The 21,154-nt window shown below is 49.0% G+C and overlaps 1 protein-coding gene across 1 annotated transcript in view; it reads left to right on the plus strand.

The window, feature by feature from the left end:
- The first annotated feature begins 241 nt into the window (after nucleotides 1-241).
- SNRNP200 (small nuclear ribonucleoprotein U5 subunit 200) overlaps nucleotides 242-21,154 on the plus strand; it is a 27,959-nt gene continuing 7,046 nt past the window's right edge. The window contains exons 1-32 of the mRNA XM_007470189.1: nucleotides 242-390; nucleotides 911-1,074; nucleotides 2,531-2,702; nucleotides 3,719-3,911; nucleotides 5,449-5,504; nucleotides 6,698-6,796; nucleotides 7,205-7,357; nucleotides 7,463-7,562; nucleotides 7,726-7,862; nucleotides 8,450-8,533; nucleotides 8,625-8,798; nucleotides 9,084-9,221; nucleotides 9,451-9,606; nucleotides 10,173-10,343; nucleotides 11,815-12,008; nucleotides 12,227-12,350; nucleotides 13,372-13,521; nucleotides 13,758-13,868; nucleotides 14,429-14,560; nucleotides 14,730-14,918; nucleotides 15,277-15,474; nucleotides 15,878-16,030; nucleotides 16,143-16,223; nucleotides 16,564-16,647; nucleotides 17,299-17,405; nucleotides 17,712-17,830; nucleotides 18,130-18,284; nucleotides 18,399-18,588; nucleotides 18,754-18,927; nucleotides 19,898-20,058; nucleotides 20,369-20,596; nucleotides 20,934-21,125. Of these exons, the coding sequence (XP_007470251.1) occupies nucleotides 346-390; nucleotides 911-1,074; nucleotides 2,531-2,702; nucleotides 3,719-3,911; nucleotides 5,449-5,504; nucleotides 6,698-6,796; nucleotides 7,205-7,357; nucleotides 7,463-7,562; nucleotides 7,726-7,862; nucleotides 8,450-8,533; nucleotides 8,625-8,798; nucleotides 9,084-9,221; nucleotides 9,451-9,606; nucleotides 10,173-10,343; nucleotides 11,815-12,008; nucleotides 12,227-12,350; nucleotides 13,372-13,521; nucleotides 13,758-13,868; nucleotides 14,429-14,560; nucleotides 14,730-14,918; nucleotides 15,277-15,474; nucleotides 15,878-16,030; nucleotides 16,143-16,223; nucleotides 16,564-16,647; nucleotides 17,299-17,405; nucleotides 17,712-17,830; nucleotides 18,130-18,284; nucleotides 18,399-18,588; nucleotides 18,754-18,927; nucleotides 19,898-20,058; nucleotides 20,369-20,596; nucleotides 20,934-21,125 (4,584 nt within the window). The 5' untranslated portion in view covers nucleotides 242-345. The remainder of the gene's footprint in view (nucleotides 391-910; nucleotides 1,075-2,530; nucleotides 2,703-3,718; nucleotides 3,912-5,448; nucleotides 5,505-6,697; nucleotides 6,797-7,204; nucleotides 7,358-7,462; nucleotides 7,563-7,725; nucleotides 7,863-8,449; nucleotides 8,534-8,624; nucleotides 8,799-9,083; nucleotides 9,222-9,450; nucleotides 9,607-10,172; nucleotides 10,344-11,814; nucleotides 12,009-12,226; nucleotides 12,351-13,371; nucleotides 13,522-13,757; nucleotides 13,869-14,428; nucleotides 14,561-14,729; nucleotides 14,919-15,276; nucleotides 15,475-15,877; nucleotides 16,031-16,142; nucleotides 16,224-16,563; nucleotides 16,648-17,298; nucleotides 17,406-17,711; nucleotides 17,831-18,129; nucleotides 18,285-18,398; nucleotides 18,589-18,753; nucleotides 18,928-19,897; nucleotides 20,059-20,368; nucleotides 20,597-20,933; nucleotides 21,126-21,154) is intronic.

The raw sequence follows: 21,154 nt of genomic DNA on the forward strand, positions 1-21,154 counted from the left end.
ACCAGGCATACTTTTCGCTAAGATGTGAGGAGTCCTGCTGGACGAAGGCCGGAACCCGAAATAGGGAGAGCACTGGCCTTGGTCCGGAACCGTCTTTCCAGAGTCCCGGGATTTGCCGGTCCCGCCCACCGAGCCCACACGGTCGCAGAAAACCGGGACGCACACCCCGGAGATATGCCCCACCAGCACTTCCCGGCGCACGACCCGGAAGCGGAAGGGAGCCAGTCTCATTCTCACTCCTGTGCGTCTTTTCTGCGTCAGGCGCGGCGGTAGAGGAGTTCGGCGGCTGTCTGTAGCGTGTGGTGGCGGGGAGCAGAGCTCTGAGACCCCTGAGCATCCGCGGCCATGGCGGATGTGACCGCTCGTAGCCTGCAGTACGAGTACAAGGCGGTGCGTGTGGGCTCGGCGGAGGGCTCTGGGCTGAGGAGGCCGGTGGGGAGCGGGAGGCTGAGGAAGGGAGTTTCATTCTGAAGGCCTACGGGAGAACCGCGAAGGCAGAGGGGAAATCAGATTCAGGCGAAGGAAGGGGTACACGACGATATGAATAACCCCACTGGTGACTGGGGCGAGCGGGATGGGCTAAGAGCTCTGCTAGGAGTGTTTGTTCCCTGTCCCCTCGGCGCTGTTCCCGACCCCTGTCGTGTGTCATCCCCAACGTGCCCGACAGTGTTCCCTGGGCGGAGTTATGAGCAGTGTTAGGAGCAAGGATTGTTCTAACGATTTGATTGCCCTTTGCTCATGCGCAATTATATGATGCGCTTCTTAAGGAAAACATCTTTTTATTCCGACTAGTGATTTTCGTCACTTCTTTGCCCCAGTTCTTACTTCCTTTGTTATCAGGTGGTATCCCTTTGCTACCGGCATTGGTCCTGCTCCTGTCAGAGTTTCCATAACATTGTGATCTTTTCAGAACTCGAATCTTGTCCTCCAAGCTGACCGCTCTCTCATTGACCGGACCCGCCGGGATGAACCCACAGGAGAGGTTCTGTCCCTGGTTGGGAAGCTGGAGGGCACCCGGATGGGAGATAAGGCTCAACGGACGAAACCACAGATGCAAGAGGAAAGAAGAGCCAAGTGAGTAGCAGGGGGAAAATGATTTTTCTTCAGACCCTAAGTCCATTTTCCCTTGGCATTTGAGCAGTGTTTTTTTGCTGAATTGCTTGGTGCAAGTGAGATGTCAGTGGCATTAAAACAATTCAGTAAAGATAAAAACAGAACATAAGAATCGAAAGGTTCTTTGGCCTACACAAGTGTATCTGAAGTGGAAAACATTTAGATCTTTTTTCAGCATGTGTTTCTCATCCATAGAGAGATCTTAATTTTCTTCATGGTATTTTGAAGATTCTCGGTAAACTCTTTTGTTTTTGTTGTTGTTTATCTATTTTACATATAGTAGTTTGTATTTGTTAACACCTTACTTTTTTTTTTGGCTGCGTTGGGTCTTTGTTGCTGCGCACGGGGGCTACGCTTTGTTGCGGTGCATGGGCTTCTCATTGCGGTGGCTTCTCTTGTTGCGGGGCACGGGCTCTAAGCGTGCGGGCTCAGTAGTTGTGGCTCACAGGCTCTAGAGCGCAAGCTCAGTAGTTGTGGCACGTGGGCTCAGTAGTTGTGGCTCGCAGGAGAGCGCAGGCTCAGTAGTTGTGGCACACGGGCTTAGCTGCTCTGCGGCATGTGGGATCTTCCTGGACCAGGGCTCGAACCTGTGTCCCCTGCATTGGCAGGCGGATTCTTAACCACTGCGCCACCTGGGAAATCCCGTTAAACTCTTGTCTCAGTAACTCTTCTCACTCTTCTCTTTTATTACTAACTTACCACCCCTACTTATTTTGTTTGCTGTTGCCCACTTCCAGTTTTGTTGTTATAAACTACCATTCAAGCATGAAAGGCAGGTGTTTTGTTTTGCTTTTTTGTTGTTTTTTTACTTTTGCGGGGTTATATATTTCCAAACTTTAAAAAAATCATTGAACTTTATCTCACTGTTATCTTTCGACCCTGATCGTCTGTGTCTTCCTCTTCTCTCATGATGAAGTCTCAAAAATTCATAGGCCCGGTTTTGATTAAAGCATTTGTATTTGAAATGAGTTACATATCATTGGTCCTCCACTTTGCAGAGTATGACTTCTTTTCCAGGAATTGATGGCAGTAGATTCCTTTGGAGCTTCGGTTTTCTGGCTAGAAAAAGAAAATACGTCTGAGGGATAAAAAACTAGTCAAAATGCAGTCATATATTGTCATACAAAGTAGAAAGGGTTGTCCCTTTTAAGTGAACGTAGAGGATGTCTCATTGTAACATTTAGTGCATCTAGTGAGAGAATGACAGAGTATTCCCTTTCTGTTACTGTGTTCCCATAAAGAAATACTCCTGCAAGTGACTAAGGCCAAATGGGAATCACTTGCTGAGGTACAGATTTGTGGTTTTATATTACCTGTGTGTCATGGAGCTGAGGGGAGGAGGGTGGGGTGGGCTTCCTTTAGTCTTGCCTTTGAGAGGGAAGGTTCTGCCCGTTCAACATCACACTCTGTCCATTAGGCGAAGAAAGCGTGATGAGGACCGGCATGACATCAACAAGATGAAGGGTTATACTCTGCTCTCGGAGGGCATTGATGAGATGGTGGGCATCATCTACAAGCCCAAAACTAAAGAGACCCGGGAGACCTACGAAGTGCTGCTCAGCTTCATCCAGGCTGCACTTGGGGACCAGGTGAGGCAGCCAGAGGGTGAAGCCATGTTTTTGGAGAGGGAGGAAGTCACACCTGGGAGGCACCAGAGGAACCTTGTCTGTGTATTTTCCTGTGTGGGCCATACCGATATGCAGAAGTGGCTAATATTTATAGAGCACTTACTTTATATGGGATAGCATTTTATATGTCTTTTCTCTTTCAGTTCTCATGTTAGCTCTATGACTAGGTGCTATTAATACTTACTTTCCATTCTACAGAAGAGAGGTGTGAGGCAAAGCATAATTAAGTAATCTTCCCAAGTCACAGAGTAGTGTTTGGCAGAGCCAGGATGTAAGCCCGGGTAGTTTATATCCAGAATCTGTGCTCTTAGCATTATACATGTGATTAGATTAAGGACCTCTGTGAGTCTCTGAGAGATGCTGCTGAGGTGGCTGCTAGAGGAGGTGAGGATAAAGAATCACCACAAGTTTGGCAGGCTAGGGCAGGACTGCAGAGTGCCTCTCCCGTCGGGAGAAATGTGGCACACTGCTGTGGAAGCTGTGTCTGTCTTCCTAAGACCACTTACCTGATTTTTTGAAACAGATGAGTCTTCCTTCAATTGTGTGACCTTTGGTGGCAGTTTTTTTTTTTTTTTTTATTTCTCATTCCTCCATTCTCAAGGTTAATTGGGTTGCTAAACTCCCACAAACTAAAAAGCAAGTGCTAAACAGTGTCCAGACCAGCCTGGAAGGGACACGGATTAAAATCAGAATTGAGGCTGACCTCTCGGGCCCAGCCGCTCCGCGGCATGTGGGACCCTCCCAGACCAGGGCATGGACCCATGTCCCCTGCATCGGCAGGTGGACTCTCAACCACTGCGCCACCAGAGAAACCCGATGTGGCATTTTTAAATTAACATTAGTGAAAATGGTCGGAACCTGGTATGCAGGTTTTAAAGAGATACAGCTCTTCACATCCTGTTGTCACGTAAAGCTGGTCAGCGATGTTCTATGTCTTTGTCTCGTTCTAAATTTTTCTCTTTTTTTTTTGCCATCAGCCACGTGATATCCTTTGTGGGGCAGCTGATGAAGTTCTAGCTGTTTTAAAGAATGAAAAGCTTCGGGACAAGGAAAGGAGAAAGGAGATTGATCTGCTGCTGGGTCAGACAGATGATACAAGATACCATGTGTTAGTGAACCTGGGTAAAAAGATCACAGACTATGGTGGAGACAAGGAAATCCAGAATATGGGTAAGTGAGCTCTTTGTGTCCTGACCATATGAACTGGGTGCTCGTTGACCCCTAATGTGATCTTCTAGTGTCAGCCATTAAAGCATCTGAAAGATGCTTTAAAAGGTTTCCAGGGCTTCCCTGGTGGCTCAGTGGTTGAGAGTCCACCTGCCAATGCAGGGGACATAGGTTCGTGCCCCGGTCCGGGAAGATCCCACATGCCGCGGAGCGGCTGGGCCCGTGAGCCATGGCCGCGGAGCGGCTGGGCCTGTGAGCCATGGCTGCTGAGCCTGCGCGTCCGGAGACTGTGCTCCGCAATGGGAGGGGCCACAATGGTGAGAGGCCCGCGTACCGCCAAAAAAAAAAAAAAGGTTTCCGTAACCTATTTGGTGTTTTTGGAGGGGTTATGATTGATGGACGCCAGAATCCCTTGATTCCAGTAGCCATTTCTTATTCTGAGACCCTTTTATTGTAAAGAACATGGGAGAAAACTTGGAGAGGACCTGGGTGGAGGGTGGACAGGCAGAGCAGGGCCGTTTCTATGGCCGGCAGATTGCAGCAGGCCTTGCTGGTGGCAGCACAGAAGGCTCTCTTTTTTTTTTTTGTAAATTTATTTTATTTTTGGCTGCGTTGGATGTTCATTGCCGTGTGTGGGCTTTCTCTGGTTGCATCGAGTGGGGGCTACTCTTCGTTGTGGTGCGCGCGTTTCTCATTGCAATGGCTTCTCTTGTTGCGGAGCACGGGCTCTAGGCGCGTGGGCTTCGTTAGTTGTGGCACGTGGGCTTCGTTAGTTGTGGCACGTGGGCTCAGTAGCTGTGGCTCGTGGGCTCCAGAGATCAGGCTCAGTAGCTGTGGCGCATGGGCTTAGTTGCTCTGTTGCATGTGGGATCTTCTTGGACCAGGGATCAAACCCATGTACCCTGCATTGGCAGGCAGATTCTTTTTTTTTTTTTTTTTGTAGTTTTCTCTTTTATGATGATAACCAGATCAAAATTTTTCTTAAAGATTATAGGAATCTTCAGCATGTCTGAAGCAGTGTAAATAGTAAATGCTTTGTGGGTGTTGATTAAGTTATAATTAGTGCAGGGAAGAGACCAACTGAGGGACGTGATTGAAGGCTTGAGTGGGTGGAGGGGTCACTGCCCACCCAGGGCTCCTGGGATCAGGTGGCAGGTGGATTCTCTCTCACTGTTGTGGCCTCTCCCGTTGTGGAGCACAGGCTCTGGATGCGCAGGCTCAGCGGCCATGGCTCATGGGCCCAGCCGCTCCACGGCATGTGGGATCTTCCCGGTCCGGGGCACGAACCTGTGTCCCCTGCGTCGGCAGGTGGACTCTCGACCACTGCACCACCAGGGAAGCCCGGCAGGCGGATTCTTAACCACTGCGCCACCAGGGAAGCCCCAGGCTCTCTTGTGTTGATCATTTGTCTGTTAGTCCTTAGACCTTAGGTTTGTCCTGAGGAGAGGCAAGTCAGGCAGTTAGGGAGGAAATTAGCTTCCTAGTGCCTCATTTTACTAACTGTTCCCTGTCCTCTTTTTCTAATCCCTCACCGTTTCAGATGACAACATTGATGAGACGTATGGTGTGAATGTACAGTTTGAGTCTGATGAGGAGGTAAGTGATAAGCAAACAGACCCAGTCTCGTCTTTTTTTTTTTTTCAGTTGTTAAAGTGAGGGGACCACTTCTGATATAAAGAATACCCTAACTTAAGCCAGATAACTTTTATGGTGTTGTATCGGTGTCAAACTTGGGCATAAATATTATTTCACTGAAAAACTGTTATGGTTATTTTTTGGTTTTATAAAGCAAATTTGAACTTATAAATGTAAATTAATACAATAATTGAACATAAACCAAGTGGGTCAACAGCAAAAAGAAAGAAAAAAAGGTAAGTACAGCATATACTTCATTTCGGGAATGTGCTGTCCCGTTTCACTGCACTTTAACCATATACTGTGATAATTTTCCTCTTTCCAGTACTGTGTCCTACTGCCAATTTAAAAAAAAGCACATTTGCTGCAGAGCATGGGCATATTTTGTACATGGTTGTTTCAGTAACAGTTGCAGCAGCCACTGAGGTTTACCATCTAATTAGAATTTCTTGAATATAACTAATAGGAACAAGTGGGGCACTTGAAAAAATGTGCAGAGCTGCATTTGAGTTCTCAGTGGGTGTGTTTGGCTTCCTGAAAAGTAAAACGCCAGCTTTGGGATATCATAAACTAGGACAGGAAGAAGGGGTAGCAAAGGAGAGTCAGGAGAGAGCACCAAACTGGGAGCCTAGAGGGCTGAATTTTGGTCCTGTATCGGACAGGTCGTTTTGCTTCAGTGTCTCCACCTTTCAAACGATATGATTACTTAGTAGATGACTGCTGAGCCCCTTCCTCCAGAAGAGTTAGTAGAATTTCTTTATTTTAAGTAGCAACAAACTAAAAGAATGCTTTGCTCATAGCATTCATTCATTGAACAAATGCTTATTATTAAGGACCTGCTTTTAACATGACCCTGTGCTCAGTACACAGTACACCTGTAGGCAGGTATGTGAGTAAAGACAGTAGTGAGCAAGTGAAGTGTGGCCTCTGCATTTCTGGTCACTGTGTGCTTTCCCAAGTGTGCTTCTGTATAGGTCCTTCTGGTAAATGTACTCTGGAATGAGGCTGACCCTGGTTCCAGTAACTTGTTGGTTCCACCGCAGAAGCCTTTGCTCTAACCATGGAGCTTATTTTAAGTGACTTGAGGGAGAGGTTCTGTGGTGATGCCAGGATCAGCTCCAGGTCACGAGTTGGGGTTGGGGCTGTTTCCACAGGAAGGTGATGAAGATGTGTACGGGGAGGTTCGAGAAGAGGCATCGGATGACGACATGGAAGGGGACGAGGCGGTGGTGCGCTGCACCCTCTCGGCTAACGTGAGTACAGCTTGCTCTTGCCCGCTGCTGCAGGGCAGGTTATTTCTGGGTGTAGCACTTCTTTCCCATACCTAGGTCCTGTCATATATTATTTATTAAGCTACCTTTTCATAGAGTGAGCTGTGATAAACATTTCGTGTCCTGATTTTTCTTAAGGTTTCAGTCAGTCACTCTCTTTCTCGAAGGCATGTGTTGATGAAGTCTTGGTGGGTTTGGTGTGCTCATGAACTCAGTATAGCAGAGTCGTCATCCCCCCACCCCACCCCCACCACCCCCCGCCCCCACCGGAAAGCCCTCAGAAGAGGGTAGGCTGTGGGTGGGTGGCCTGCAGAGCTTTGTTGCTGGATGATAAGAAAGCACGTGGGGCAGATGGAGACACAGTGAGCTCAGTGCCTGGTTACCTTGTAGCTTGTGGCCTCAGGAGAACTGATGAGTTCCAAGAAGAAGGATTTGCACCCTCGGGATATTGATGCCTTTTGGCTCCAGCGGCAGCTCAGTCGCTTCTATGATGATGCCATTGTGTCGCAGAAGAAGGCAGATGAAGTCTTGGAGATTTTGAAGGTACAGCCGGGATAATGTTTTTGTGTTCCGTACGTCTTAGCAGATGGGACAGTGTAGGAAGCAGATGGCTGTGTCCTTAATCGTGGTGTTATCTTCTCCCTGCAGACGGCCAGTGATGACCGGGAATGTGAGAACCAGCTGGTTCTGCTCCTTGGTTTCAACACTTTTGATTTTATTAAGGTGTTGCGGCAGCACAGGATGATGAGTGAGTATATATGGAGAACACTTTTGTGTCGTAGGTAGGTGTGTGGTAGAGGTTGTGTTGCTTTCGTAGCCTCACCACTTGTTTCGTGTATTTTTCTTTCTACCGCAGGGTTGAAGGTTGATTTTGTATCTCACGTTCCCTTTCTTCCTTTTGCTGTTGGCAGTTTTATACTGTACCTTGCTGGCCAGTGCACAGAGTGAAGCTGAAAAGGAAAGGATCATGGGAAAGATGGAAGCTGACCCAGAGCTGTCCAAGTTCCTCTACCAGCTCCACGAAACGGAGAAGGAGGATCTGATCCGGGTAAGGGCTGGGTTGGTTTGTCTGTCTGACTCCTGAGCTAGAGTGTTTGCTTTGGAAAGGAGACACTAGTTAGAAGATTGCAGCAAAAAGCTAAATTCCTGTTAAAGCAGGAAGTTGAAGAAGTGCATTATTTCTCCAGATTCTTTGAGTTTGGTCACTGGTACAGTGCGGAATCCACACCTTCCCGCTGGTGTGGTCGAGAGACTGCTGACCTGCTGCTGTCGTCACCAGCACCTGGGCCCTTTGCTGTTTGTTCACACAATAAGTCATGGTGTCTGCTGGTAGTACAGGAACACAACGCCTGTTTGCTGAACACAGAACCCACACTCCGTCCCTTAAGGATAGCCCTTGATGCTGCATTGTTGAACGTCGACTTTTGAAATCCCAGGACTATGTATTGTCCCTTGAAAGTGGTTTGATTTCATCATTCTGGTGGTCCTCAACTGTCTGAACGTAAAGGGCCACCTTTCTGTTTCAGGACTTACTAGTCAGCACCTGTGAGTCAAACTCAGCCAAGGGACTGGAAGGGATAAGAAGCTGGGGTGGTGATGAATCGTTGCTATTCATTCTGTCTTTCCGCATCACAGGAGGAGAGGTCCCGGAGAGAGCGAGTGCGTCAGTCCCGGATGGACACAGATCTGGAAACCATGGATCTGGACCAGGGTGGAGAGGTAGGTACCAAGGCCATTTCCAAGGCTGTGAGGGATGGAAACTCCTTTGCTCAGCTTGCTCACTTTATACTCTTGTTTTTCATACTCCCAGGCACTGGCTCCACGACAGGTTCTGGACTTGGAGGACCTAGTTTTTACCCAGGGGAGCCACTTCATGGCCAACAAACGCTGTCAGCTTCCTGACGGATCCTTCCGTCGCCAGCGCAAGGGCTATGAAGAGGTGCATGTGCCTGCTCTGAAGCCCAAGCCCTTCGGCTCTGAAGAAGTGAGTGAATTGTTTTTTAAGTTTTTTGCTCACTTCGCCTCCCTTCCAGTTTGGATTTCCACCCATTGACCAAAGTGTGGCCTTGTCTCACAGATAGTTTATTCCAGAAGTGGAAGCTGCTGCAGAGTTTTCCTGTTTTGATTTTGAGCCCTGGGGACAATACTGATCTCTCTGGTCTGGCCTTTAGTGGAGCGTTATGCAGGGAGGTTGCCGGGAAGTGCAATCTCGCAAAACCAGTCTGCTCAAGGGTGCTGCTAATGTGATGTGCATGGCATTTTTTTCTAGCAACTTCTTCCAGTGGAGAAACTGCCCAAGTATGCCCAGGCTGGATTTGAGGGCTTCAAAACACTGAATCGTATCCAGAGTAAGCTCTACCGTGCTGCTCTGGAGACGGATGAGAATCTGCTGCTCTGCGCTCCTACCGTAAGCACTGCCCTGCCTGCTTTTTTCTTGTGGAATACGGTGTATATTTTAGGTGGCAGTATTGTTCATCTCCATCCTTACCCCCTAATTCTTTATTCTTTGGTGGAAGAGATGTTAAATGGTAGGGTAAAATCCACAGAACATGCTCTGTTTTGGTGATAAGCCCTTAGAAATTGGGGTAGTGAGCATAACGAGGTACACAGGCCTTCTTGTCCTTGACCTCCCATAGGGTGCTGGTAAGACCAACGTGGCCCTGATGTCTATGCTCCGAGAGATAGGGAAGCACATTAACATGGATGGCACTATCAACGTGGATGACTTCAAGATCATCTACATCGCCCCCATGCGGTCTTTGGTGCAGGAGATGGTGGGCAGTTTTGGAAAGGTAAGGGGATAGAACCTTCCTCCAGAAGATAATGGGGGACAGGCCTGGTGCTTCTCTGCTTATTACATTAGGGCATTTCTGGAATGCCTTGTGTGGTGTTTTTTTTCTCCTTCGAAGGTGGAACTTGACCCACGTACAGAGTGTTTGTGAAAGGAGAAAGTCCTGGGTCTGTTTTGGGCTTTTACAAGGGTTTACCATCTTTTTAATCTTCCCCTTAGCAATCTTCTGCAGTTGGTATCATTTGCATTATTGGAGTATTTATGAAACACTCACATGGGTGGTTGATAATAGATCTAGTGTTATTCCAGGTCTGTTGTCTGCAAGCTTCCATCTCCCACTCTTGTGTGAAGAGCTCCCAAGGAGCATTTTTGTGCTTCCTTACCCTGCATGTAAACTTGGATTTGTTTTAGAAATAAATGTTCATATGCTCGACCTCATACACTTGATATTTCCCTGAAGGGTTGATACCTACCTCCAGTACCCCACACTCAGACTTCACAGACAGAGAGTGTGGAGTCCAGGCCCCCTCCAAGCATTTTTGCCTGATGTGCCTTTCCTACACCCAGCGCCTGGCCACGTACGGCATCACTGTTGCAGAACTGACTGGAGACCACCAGCTGTGCAAGGAGGAGATCAGCGCCACTCAGATCATCGTCTGCACCCCTGAGAAGTGGGACATCATTACCCGCAAGGGTGGGGAGCGGACCTACACCCAGCTCGTGCGACTCATCATCCTGGTGAGCAGGGGGTCCTTGTGGGAACACAGAGCCCAGGCCTGGTTGAGGAGGGGTTGCTGGGTTTTAATGCTAAACTTTTCTTCAGTGCCTTTCCTCCAGTTACTGGCCTTCGTAATAGCAGCTATTGTCCGCATTGCTCTTACTGCTAAATGAGAATCTGCACCGAATTGAAACACTTCCCAGTAGGTGCATGCTCTTTGCCATATCATTTATACTTTTTTATGTCAAATATTTTGAAATAAATGTAAACAGACAATTGAGAAAATTGTTGATACTTATGTCCTCCCAGAACATTAAAGGGCTTTATAAATAATCCATTCTCAGAGAGAATGAGTAAGGAGTCAGGATATTGTGTCCTGTATACACAGAAGCCCCCAGGGAGGAATGACAGTCTGAGTGCGGTTTCTTTTGGTTGTCTGGGGAAGCAGAAAGGAGACCTTACATGTTGATTTGCAGCATTCTAGAGCAGGATTGGCAATCTGTGGCCCCTGATTTTTGTTTTATTGGAACACAGCCATACCCATTTGCATATTGTTCACAGTTACTTTTGTGCTGCAGTGACAGAGTTGAGTATTTGTAACAGAGACTGTATGGCCCACAAGCCTGAAATACTGACTCTGGCCTTCAAGAAAAAATTTGCTAGCCCCTGCTTAGAGTCTGCTACTCAAAGTCTTGTTAGAAATGCAAAGTCCTGGGACTTCCCTGGTGGCACAGTGGATAAGACTCCGTGCACCCAATGCAATGGGTCTGGGTTTGATCCTTGGTCAGGGAACTAGATCCCACATACATGCCTCAACCAAGAGTCCGCATGCTGCAACTAAGAAGTCAGCATGCTACAACTAAAGATTCCCACGTGCCGCAACAAAGATCCTGCGTGCCACAACTAAGACCCAGCACAACCAAAATAAATATTTTTTTTAAAAAAGAAAGAAATGCAGAGCCCCTGTCCCCACTCCCACTTGCTGAAATACAATCTGCATTTTAATAAGATCCCCTCTTGCTTTGTATGCCTGCTGAAATTTGAGAAGCACTGCCTTAGGCTATGTGGATTCTTCATTTGATGATTCAAATTCTTCATTTGATACAATTCGTTCTTGGTAAAGATAACTGCCCAGAGGTAAAACATTATTTGATATAAATATGGTCTGATCAGAAGCTTTATCTTTAGTAAAGAAATTTTCCTTTGAGTGGAGTTATGAATTCATTTACCCGAAGTATCAGATTTTCTTACCGTAAAGCATTGTTTCACTGAACTGTAGCAAAGCAGCCCGTGGTTGGAGCATGTTATTTCCTGGGGTATTTCATGGTGAATATTATCTCATCCTTTGGGTTTCCCTGGCCTTGGGATCCCCTTTCTTGTCTTCTTTATTTGGCATATTAGGTGTATACCTACAAAATGGGAACACTCTTCAGGAAAGGGGGCCACATTTCTCTAGTCCTGCAGGTAATTTGCTGCTCTCCCATTCCTTAGGATGAGATCCATCTTCTCCACGATGACAGAGGTCCTGTCTTAGAAGCGTTGGTGGCCAGGACCATCCGGAACATTGAGATGACCCAAGAGGATGTCCGACTCATCGGTCTTAGTGCCACCCTCCCCAACTATGAAGATGTGGCCACCTTTCTGCGTGTGGACCCTGCCAAGGGCCTCTTCTACTTCGACAACAGGTATAAGAAAAGACTGGGAGAAGTTTAACCAGGGTGACCTTCCTGCTGTCCTTCTTTTCCAAGGAGCTCTATTAGATTGGGTTTTAGAATGGCCTTTGGGTTTTGATGTGATATGAATCCAAAAAGAGGAATTTTGCTCCCTGGCAGCGAAAAGGACTGTTTATTTCCTCAGTACTTTTGTCTCAGAAGCCTCATTTGTCTAACTGTTGAACTTCTAGCTTCCGCCCAGTGCCTCTAGAACAGACTTACGTGGGCATTACGGAGAAAAAAGCTATCAAGCGTTTCCAGATCATGAATGAAATTGTCTATGAGAAAATCATGGAACATGCTGGAAAAAATCAGGTCTGTCATGGTTTCTCGTTATTCTTGAACTCTGTTCTTTTGAATTTTTGACTTACTGATAGCCAAGCAAGACTGACAAAGATAAAGAGAGAAGACACAAAACAAATCACCAGTACCAGAAACGAAATGGGGTATTACTACAGAATCTGTTACATTTGAAAGGATAGTAAAGGAATACTGTGAACAACTTTACACATGAATTTGACAGCCTAAAGAAAATGGGCCCATTTCTCAAAAAACCAACTACCAAAACAGCCTTGATGAAATAGATAATCTGAATTGTCCTGTAACCATTAAAGAAATTGGATTTGTAATTTAAAAACTCAAAAAGGAAATCACCAGGCACAAATAATTAATTTGTCTATCTACATTATCAAGGGTTCTTCCATAAAATATTTGGGTGACTTATACTAAAAACATAGCAAAAATAAAGAAAAAATTAAAAACTAGTGAAAGGGCATTTTACTAGTAAGTATCTAATTTTTTTATGGAACATTGAATATTTTGCCTGATTAAAAAAACATAAGAATTTTCATGAAGACACAAATCTTTTCTTGGCACTAAATACTTGGAGGACTTTATTTCCTACAAAATAGTGCCTGTCTCATACTGAGACTTACTTCCTAAGTCCATTTATAAAGGCCAGTGCCCGTTATTTTATATAACATTTTAGCAGCTGAGAATCTCATCAGGTACCTGAACACAAATTAATTGAGATTCCTGAATGTGCATTCATGTTATATTTAAACTTGCTGTTAAAAGATGGGGTGCTAAGAGTTAGTTTAGTTTCCCAGTTACAGGACCCTCATCACTGTGCTTGGTAGGTTCGTTTGCTTGGGGTCTTGCGGGCACTGTTAGGCTTCTGAGTCAGTATGCATTACTGCCATCGCACCTCTTCAAGAACTCAGTTTCTTGCCTGATAGTGGTACAGCCTCTGCTTCTGCTGCTGGTTCCTCAGGGGCGTGGGGGTGACTGTTGGAGTTGTGTCTCTTGACTGTGGAAAACTGTGGCTTCTACTCAGGTGCTGGTGTTTGTCCACTCCCGGAAGGAGACTGGGAAGACGGCCAGGGCCATCCGGGACATGTGCCTCGAGAAGGACACACTGGGTCTGTTTCTGAGAGAGGGCTCGGCCTCCACAGAAGTCCTTCGGACAGAAGCCGAGCAGTGCAAGGTGAGGTGAGACAGGCCCAGGTCTCTCATTCCTACCTGGTAACTGGCTCAATCCGAGTTGTCCCAGTGGTCCTCCAGGAGTGTGAGGTGGTGCTCTTTCACACAGGGTGAGGTTTGATTGGCTGTGGATATGTGGATAGGTGAGGGGCAGAGTCTCAGCTGAAGAGATGTGCTTCGTCTCTGGGGGAGTTCCCTCAGGAAGGCTCACCTTATCACCTCTTCTCTTCTGTTTCCCAGAACCTGGAGCTGAAGGATCTCCTGCCCTATGGCTTTGCTATTCATCACGCGGGCATGACCAGAGTTGACCGGACACTTGTAGAGGATCTTTTTGCTGATAAACACATTCAGGTGAGGGTGGGCAAAGCACAGACGGAGAAGATGGGAAACATCGGAGGTTGTGCCATATGTTTGTGCCTGGGACTTCGTTGTTTCTGGCTCAGGTAAACCAGGGCGGAGGGTTGGGTAGGTACAGTGAGTGTAGTGTCATACCACCTCTCCCATCTCTTCACATCCTGCATGCGGTAAGATGAGTGAGTTCAGGAAAGCATCAGAGAAGCCCAGCAAAGCATGCATGTTGGTGAGTCCAGATACTGTCAGACATACGTCAGGACCTTGTTCATTCCCTCTCTCAGGAGAGCCCGTATTTTAACTCGTCTAGTAACCTTAAGTTGATTCATATAGGTCTGCATATCTGTCTCTTAAGTGTCTCTAGAACCTTGAAATGTTGATTCTCAAAGAGATGAGGAAACCAAGGACTCCTTTCCTCTTTATTCTGGTGTTAGTTGGCAAGTATGGGACCCACCTCGGTGCTGCTAGAAGCTCTGAGGCCAGTTGCCTGGAGAAGTTGAGGATAGTAATCCATGGTGGTAAACGTCCGTTTTCCTTATTACCTTGCTTTGCCTCTGTAGGTTTTAGTTTCCACGGCAACCCTGGCTTGGGGTGTGAATCTCCCCGCACATACCGTCATCATCAAAGGCACCCAGGTGTACAGTCCAGAGAAGGGGCGCTGGACAGAACTGGGGGCACTGGACATCCTGCAGGTATGGAGCTTTTGAGTTTATTCTCAGTGGGGAAAAGCATGCTGTGTTTTATACACAGGAGGTCCAAAAGATGGCAGATGGATGGCGAGGTGCCATAATGTGGAAGCCTGAAATCAAACACAGGAGCTCTGTGGCCATAGCCCTCTTGGTTGCTGTCTCTGACCTATAGATGCTGGGACGAGCAGGAAGACCTCAGTATGACACCAAAGGCGAAGGCATACTCATCACTTCTCATGGGGAGCTGCAGTACTACCTGTCCCTCCTCAATCAGCAGCTTCCTATTGAGAGCCAGATGGTATCAAAGCTGCCTGACATGCTCAACGCGGAAATCGTGCTGGGGAACGTCCAGAACGCAAAGGTAGGGGAGGGCTCTGTCCTTGGCGCCTCTTATCTTCTCCAGAGAGGCCAGGGTACCAGGAGTGAGGTGGTCTCAGTCATTGTGCTGTGGGCCTCAGCACCGGGGTCCTCCAGCCCTGGGCCCCACGTCTCTCAGTGTAAGCAGGCTCTCAAGCTTCTTGGGTCTCTGGCTGACAGTTCCCCTTGTTGCCAAAATCTTAGAAAGGACTCTGTCTTCTTAATAATGAAATATTATAAACGTTCACAAGACAGTATAATACATATCGTCATAGTTGGGAATTAACGTCTAAGTGCTCTGTGGGAGCTTTTCACTTGGACATCAGCTCTGCCTGCTAAGGCCCATGATCTGTTTCTTATAGGATGCAGTGAACTGGCTGGGCTACGCCTACCTGTATATCCGAATGCTCCGATCCCCAACCCTCTATGGCATCTCTCATGATGACCTCAAGGGAGATCCCCTGCTGGACCAGCGCCGACTGGATCTGGTTCATACTGCTGCCTTGATGCTGGATAAGAACAATCTGGTCAAGTACGACAAGAAGACGGGCAACTTCCAGGTGAGTGGGCTGAGGGATGGAGGTCCCTGCAGAAGTTGTAGCCCCAGGAGACAATTTTTCAGACCACTGTCTTGATTCAAGTACTGCCTAATTGCCCACTGCTTGGAACAGCAGAAAAACAAGTGGCATTGGACTGTGCCCTTTGAACCTAGGAACTTCTAAAATGGTATAAAACCTGACGGTGCTTCCTTTGCATATCTTGAGCTGTGGCAGCTGGTCTAGCTCTCTTGTCTGTGTGGGCACCAAGTCACACTCTAGGTCAGTTTATTGGGCCATCCTTCTTCCTGTGCTTGGGCCAGGCACTTGTATTGCTGTATGTTCACCCAGTGGGCACCTCTTGTCCACAGTGAGAGGTTGCCGCTTGTTAACGATCAGCTTTGGATTGAGTCTTCCTTCTTTGTAGGTGACAGAACTCGGTCGTATAGCCAGCCACTACTACATCACCAATGATACGGTACAGACCTACAACCAGCTGCTAAAGCCCACCCTGAGTGAGATTGAGCTTTTCAGAGTCTTCTCCTTGTCCTCAGAGTTCAAGAACATCACTGTGAGAGAAGTGAGTCCACTCAGCTTGTTGGAACTGGAAGTTGGTACCCACTGCCACGTCACTGGTTGGTTCTCTCCTTGACCTCCTGGCTTTTTCTTGACCTGTTTCCTTCTTGTGGCAGGAGGAGAAGCTGGAGCTGCAGAAGTTGCTGGAGAGGGTGCCCATCCCTGTAAAGGAGAGCATTGAGGAGCCCAGTGCGAAGGTGAGCCCAGCTCCTCTCTGCTTGGGGTAAGGGTCAGGTGGTTTTCCTGGTCTACAAGATGAACCTTAGAAAAGAATTTAAAAAATAAAAAGATAAAATAAATAAAAATTAAAGATGACCCTTGGGTTTGGGTTTGTTCTTGGTAATCTGCTCAGTTCTCCGAGTTTCTGCATCCTTCTCACATGCTCTTTTTACATGGAGTAACAATTATTTAATGTCTGCAAATCAGGAGCTCTAGAAGGTCTTCCTGGCATGGATGCCCAGAGCAGAAATGTATTCACTTTTTCGGATGGTTCAATCAGTGATCGGCCTCCTTCTGGCTGATCTTGCTTTTTTCCAGATCAATGTGCTTCTCCAAGCTTTCATCTCGCAACTGAAATTGGAGGGCTTTGCGTTGATGGCCGACATGGTATATGTTACCCAGGTGAGGGCAGGGTTGTGCCACCCCTGATAAGTTCCCATCCCGTGTTCTGTGTGTGTCTGGTAAAAAGTAGGCCTGACACTAGTGAGGGAGAAGGAATGCTGAGTTGTGTCCCCGGTGGCTTGTTGGCTGGTGCGCATGTGGTCCGGCCGCTCTGTTTTACTGATCTTGGGCACGTGGGAAGGTGAGGCCTTTACAGAGGTGTTGGGGAGGCTCCATGTGGAGATCGCAAGACACGGTGTCTGCTTCCCTGCGAGAGAGGGACTTCCCATTACGGCTGCTGGGCTCCTAAATAAACCCAGAAATGGCAAAAGGCTTTATTAACTACTCTCTGTCTTTTCCTCAGGGCAAGTCATTAACACCCTTACTTTTGCTAGGACTCTAAATGCTAAATGAGTCAAAAGCCTTAAGACCAGGCAGTGAGTGGAAGGTTACAATGCTGTGTGCGGAGCTCTAGCTGCAGTTCTCTGACTGTCCTGCGTCAGCCAGCGTCTGCTGGGGGCGGGGGTGGGTCATAACAGAGGGACTTGGGTTTTGAGTTGGTGTAGCTGGTTGTATCAGAGCTTGAGGTAATTAAACCCTGTAGTCGGGTGGCTGCATTATTAGGTCTGGGGACAGTGCGGACTTGACGGGGAATGCTTCATCTTTCCCCAGTCGGCTGGCCGGTTGATGCGTGCCATCTTTGAAATTGTCCTGAACCGAGGCTGGGCGCAGCTTACAGACAAGACCCTGAACCTCTGCAAGATGATTGACAAACGCATGTAAGGCCCAGTGAGCTGGAAGCTGGTCACAGGGTGGGGGTCCCCGGGCTGAGGGTGTGGTGGGAAAGCCTTAGAGCGCATCAGATCTCTCCCTGATGTGTGAAATATGCAGCTGGGTGAAAGTTGAGAAGTGGGCAGGCCCTTTGGGGTGGAGCTGAGGAGTTGGGGAGGGTGGCATAGTTGGAGATGTCTGTCTTCAACATTCATGTTTTGTGGGTCACATCTCATCCACTGGAAGCCGTGAGGAGGGCAGGTTGTTTCAGGCCCTGCACAAGGGACTGATAGCTCTGTTTCCCTCCTGGACAGGTGGCAGTCCATGTGTCCTCTGCGCCAGTTCCGGAAGCTCCCTGAGGAAGTAGTGAAGAAGATCGAGAAGAAAAACTTCCCTTTTGAGCGTCTGTATGACCTGAATCACAATGAGATAGGTGCGTGGGAAGCCGTCCTGCTCACCCGCACAGCTCAGATGTCTCCCTAAGCCTGCCTGCTTTCCAGTCCCTAGGCCTCATGCCCCGACATCCTGGGCTCGCCTGTCTCGTCCCACTAGCAATAGGCTTGCTCTTGGTCTCAGGGCTTTGAATCCTCTGGGCCCACTGAGAGCTCCACAGGAAGCGCCTGCCCTTCTGGAGTGGAATCCGCCCGTTCCCCTTGGTGGCCCTCAGGGCTGGGTTTGTAGGTACCTCAGGCAGGCTGGGCTGCAGCCCCGTGCTCTCTTGTGTCCTTGTAGGGGAGCTTATCCGCATGCCCAAGATGGGGAAGACCATCCACAAGTACGTCCACCTGTTCCCCAAGCTGGAGTTGTCGGTGCATCTGCAGCCTATCACGCGCTCCACGCTAAAGGTGGAGCTGACCATCACGCCCGACTTCCAGTGGGATGAAAAGGTCAGGCTGTGTGAGGCGCAGGGGCCTGGTTTCAGAGGGGTCTTAAGGAGAGCGGGATTGGAGAGCTGAGTTACCGCCAGCTCATGCTCCTGTCACTTGTGCCCCTGTGGGCAGGTCCATGGTTCCTCAGAGGCGTTCTGGATTCTGGTGGAGGATGTGGACAGCGAGGTGATCCTGCACCACGAGTACTTCCTACTCAAGGCCAAGTATGCACAGGACGAGCACCTCATTACGTTCTTCGTGCCCGTCTTTGAACCGCTGCCCCCTCAGTACTTCATCCGCGTGGTGTCTGACCGCTGGCTCTGTGAGTGCGTCTCCTCTGCAGGGTCCCCTGGGCCAGGGCCTCCCGCGGCAGTTAGATGAGTGTCTTACCCCTTGTACTGGGCCGGACTTGGTTGGGGAGAGTGCTGTGTATGCTGCCTTGGGGTTCCCAGTGTGCTGACTGCCCTTCCCGTTTCTCTTCTGGCAGCTTGTGAGACCCAACTGCCTGTCTCTTTCCGGCACCTGATCCTACCAGAGAAGTACCCACCCCCAACCGAGCTTCTGGACCTGCAGCCCTTGCCCGTGTCTGCCCTGAGAAACAGTGCCTTTGAGAGCCTTTACCAAGATAAATTTCCTTTCTTCAACCCCATCCAGACCCAGGGTAGGTGTTTCCATTTCCAGGCAGGAGGTTCCCTTGGAGGCCTTTTAAGGTCCCTTGGAGACAGGTAGGTTCTGCGGGAGGAGGGGGAGGAGGGCCCTCAGGTGCTTGGCAGGAGTGGGAGCTCATCAGTGCCAACTGTTGGAACAGCCAGGACGTTTTCCGTTCTCAGAAGCCCTTGGTTACTATTAGATTTGCTTCGCTTCTTTGCACGTCTCCCTGAGGAGGGTTGGTAGAGCAGGTCTTATTATCACGGTGCACTGTCGTTTTTCAGGCTCAGGAGGCTCCAGTATTGAACCAGAGTGCGCAGCGTTGACCGAGGTCTCCTCTGCCTTCACTGCTGTTAACGACAGCTGTGTTCGCAGAGCATGCCCCATGTTCTGAGTACTCTGGGCTGGGTGCACCCCAAGTGTTTTCTCTTTCATTCCTTCCACAATCCTGTTTGAGATACCAGCAAACAGGGATTTACCATTTGAGATACTACCATCAGTGTCCTGTTCTACAGACGAGGAAACCGAGGCAGGGAGAGGCACCCCAATTGGACCAGCTAATAAATAGTAGAACTTGATTTTAACCCAGTCTGGATGCCAGGGCTTACGTATTAGGCTTTTTACCTTCTCTGTGTACTTGACTCTTTCCAGGAAACACGGGAGAGGGTTGGAGGGGCAGAGGAGGGGAGCCAGGTCCCCTTGGTTCGGCATCCTGTCCCTGAGAAGCAAGGAGGGAGCCCTGACCTCCTTTGCTTCTGTTGTCCTCCCGCAAATCTCCAGGGGCCCTGAACTCTTGATCTTGGTCCCTTCTCCTCCTCTTGTGTGGGAAGGAGCAGATGAAGGGGAGAGATGTAGCAGGCCCGACTGCAGTTGGGGGCCGTGTGCCATCACCCCTCATGGTTGCCATTCTGGGCTGACTGGCTGAGTTTCCTGCGTGTCCGAGTCTCTCTCAGTGTTCACGCTGCCTCTCTGTCGCTTCTCAGTGTTTAACACCGTGTACAACAGCGATGACAACGTGTTTGTGGGGGCCCCCACGGGCAGCGGGAAGACCATCTGTGCGGAGTTCGCCATCCTGCGGATGCTGCTGCAGAACTCGGAGGGGCGCTGTGTCTACATCACCCCCATGGAGGCTCTGGCGGAGCAGGTGTGTGACGTGTGAATTTTCCCAGAAACCGTTTTCATCTCTGAGTCCACATCAAGGTTTTCTGAGCCCTGAAATTTGCAGAGCCAACTGGGGCAAGACTGTTTGCCTGCTGGTGGCCATTTCCACAATCGTATACTAAAGGGAAGCTCTCCGGTCACTTATAGGTTGGTGTGTGATTACAGAGTATTTAGCTTGAGATCTGCAGGGCGACAGGCCTCTGTGTTTGGCTTCCCATGTTTTTCTCATAATTCATGAACCGAAGCCTGATGTGGCCTGATGTTTTTCTGCCCTCCCGCTGCCCGCCTGCCAGGTGTACATGGACTGGTACGAGAAGTTCCAGGACAGGCTCAACAAGAAGGTGGTGCTCCTGACGGGGGAGACCAGCACGGACCTGAAGCTTCTGGGCAAAGGCAACATCATCATCAGCACCCCCGAGAAGTGGGACATCCTTTCCCGGCGCTGGAAGCAGCGCAAGAATGTCCAGAACATCAACCTCTTCGTGGTGGATGAGGTCCACCTTATCGGGGGCGAGAATGGGGTATGGCTTGACCTTGCAGCATAGAAGCGGGGCTGGGACCAGCAGAGTAGCCTTGGCCTTGGGCCTTACGTGAGGGCCAGAGACTAGGGCTTCTCCCAAGAGGATTCTGCCCGTCACCTTATTCTGAAAGGATGATCTGAGACTTTTTTGTAGTTTTCTTAGAGAGTACCATTGCTTAGTGGAGATTGGCTGTGGAGGAGGTGGACCCAAAGACGGGAGAGCCCTTAATCACAAGGAAGAGTTAGGAGATCATCTTGAGGTTGTTGGGCTCCACACGAAGGTAGCTCAGGGCCGAGGATGGAGCGCCGGGCCTGCAGTGACCCCCGCCCCTTTTCAGCCCGTGCTGGAGGTGATCTGCTCCCGGATGCGCTACATCTCCTCTCAGATCGAGAGGCCCATTCGCATTGTGGCCCTCAGCTCCTCGCTCTCGAACGCGAAGGACGTGGCCCACTGGCTGGGGTGCAGCGCCACCTCCACCTTCAACTTCCACCCGAACGTGCGCCCCGTGCCCTTGGAGCTGCACATCCAGGTGGGACCCGCTCTTCCCGTTCCCATGTG

This window comes from Lipotes vexillifer, unplaced genomic scaffold (assembly GCF_000442215.2).
Source record: "Lipotes vexillifer unplaced genomic scaffold, Lipotes_vexillifer_v1.1 scaffold1139, whole genome shotgun sequence".
In the NCBI taxonomy this organism is placed as follows: Eukaryota; Metazoa; Chordata; class Mammalia; order Artiodactyla; family Lipotidae; genus Lipotes; species Lipotes vexillifer.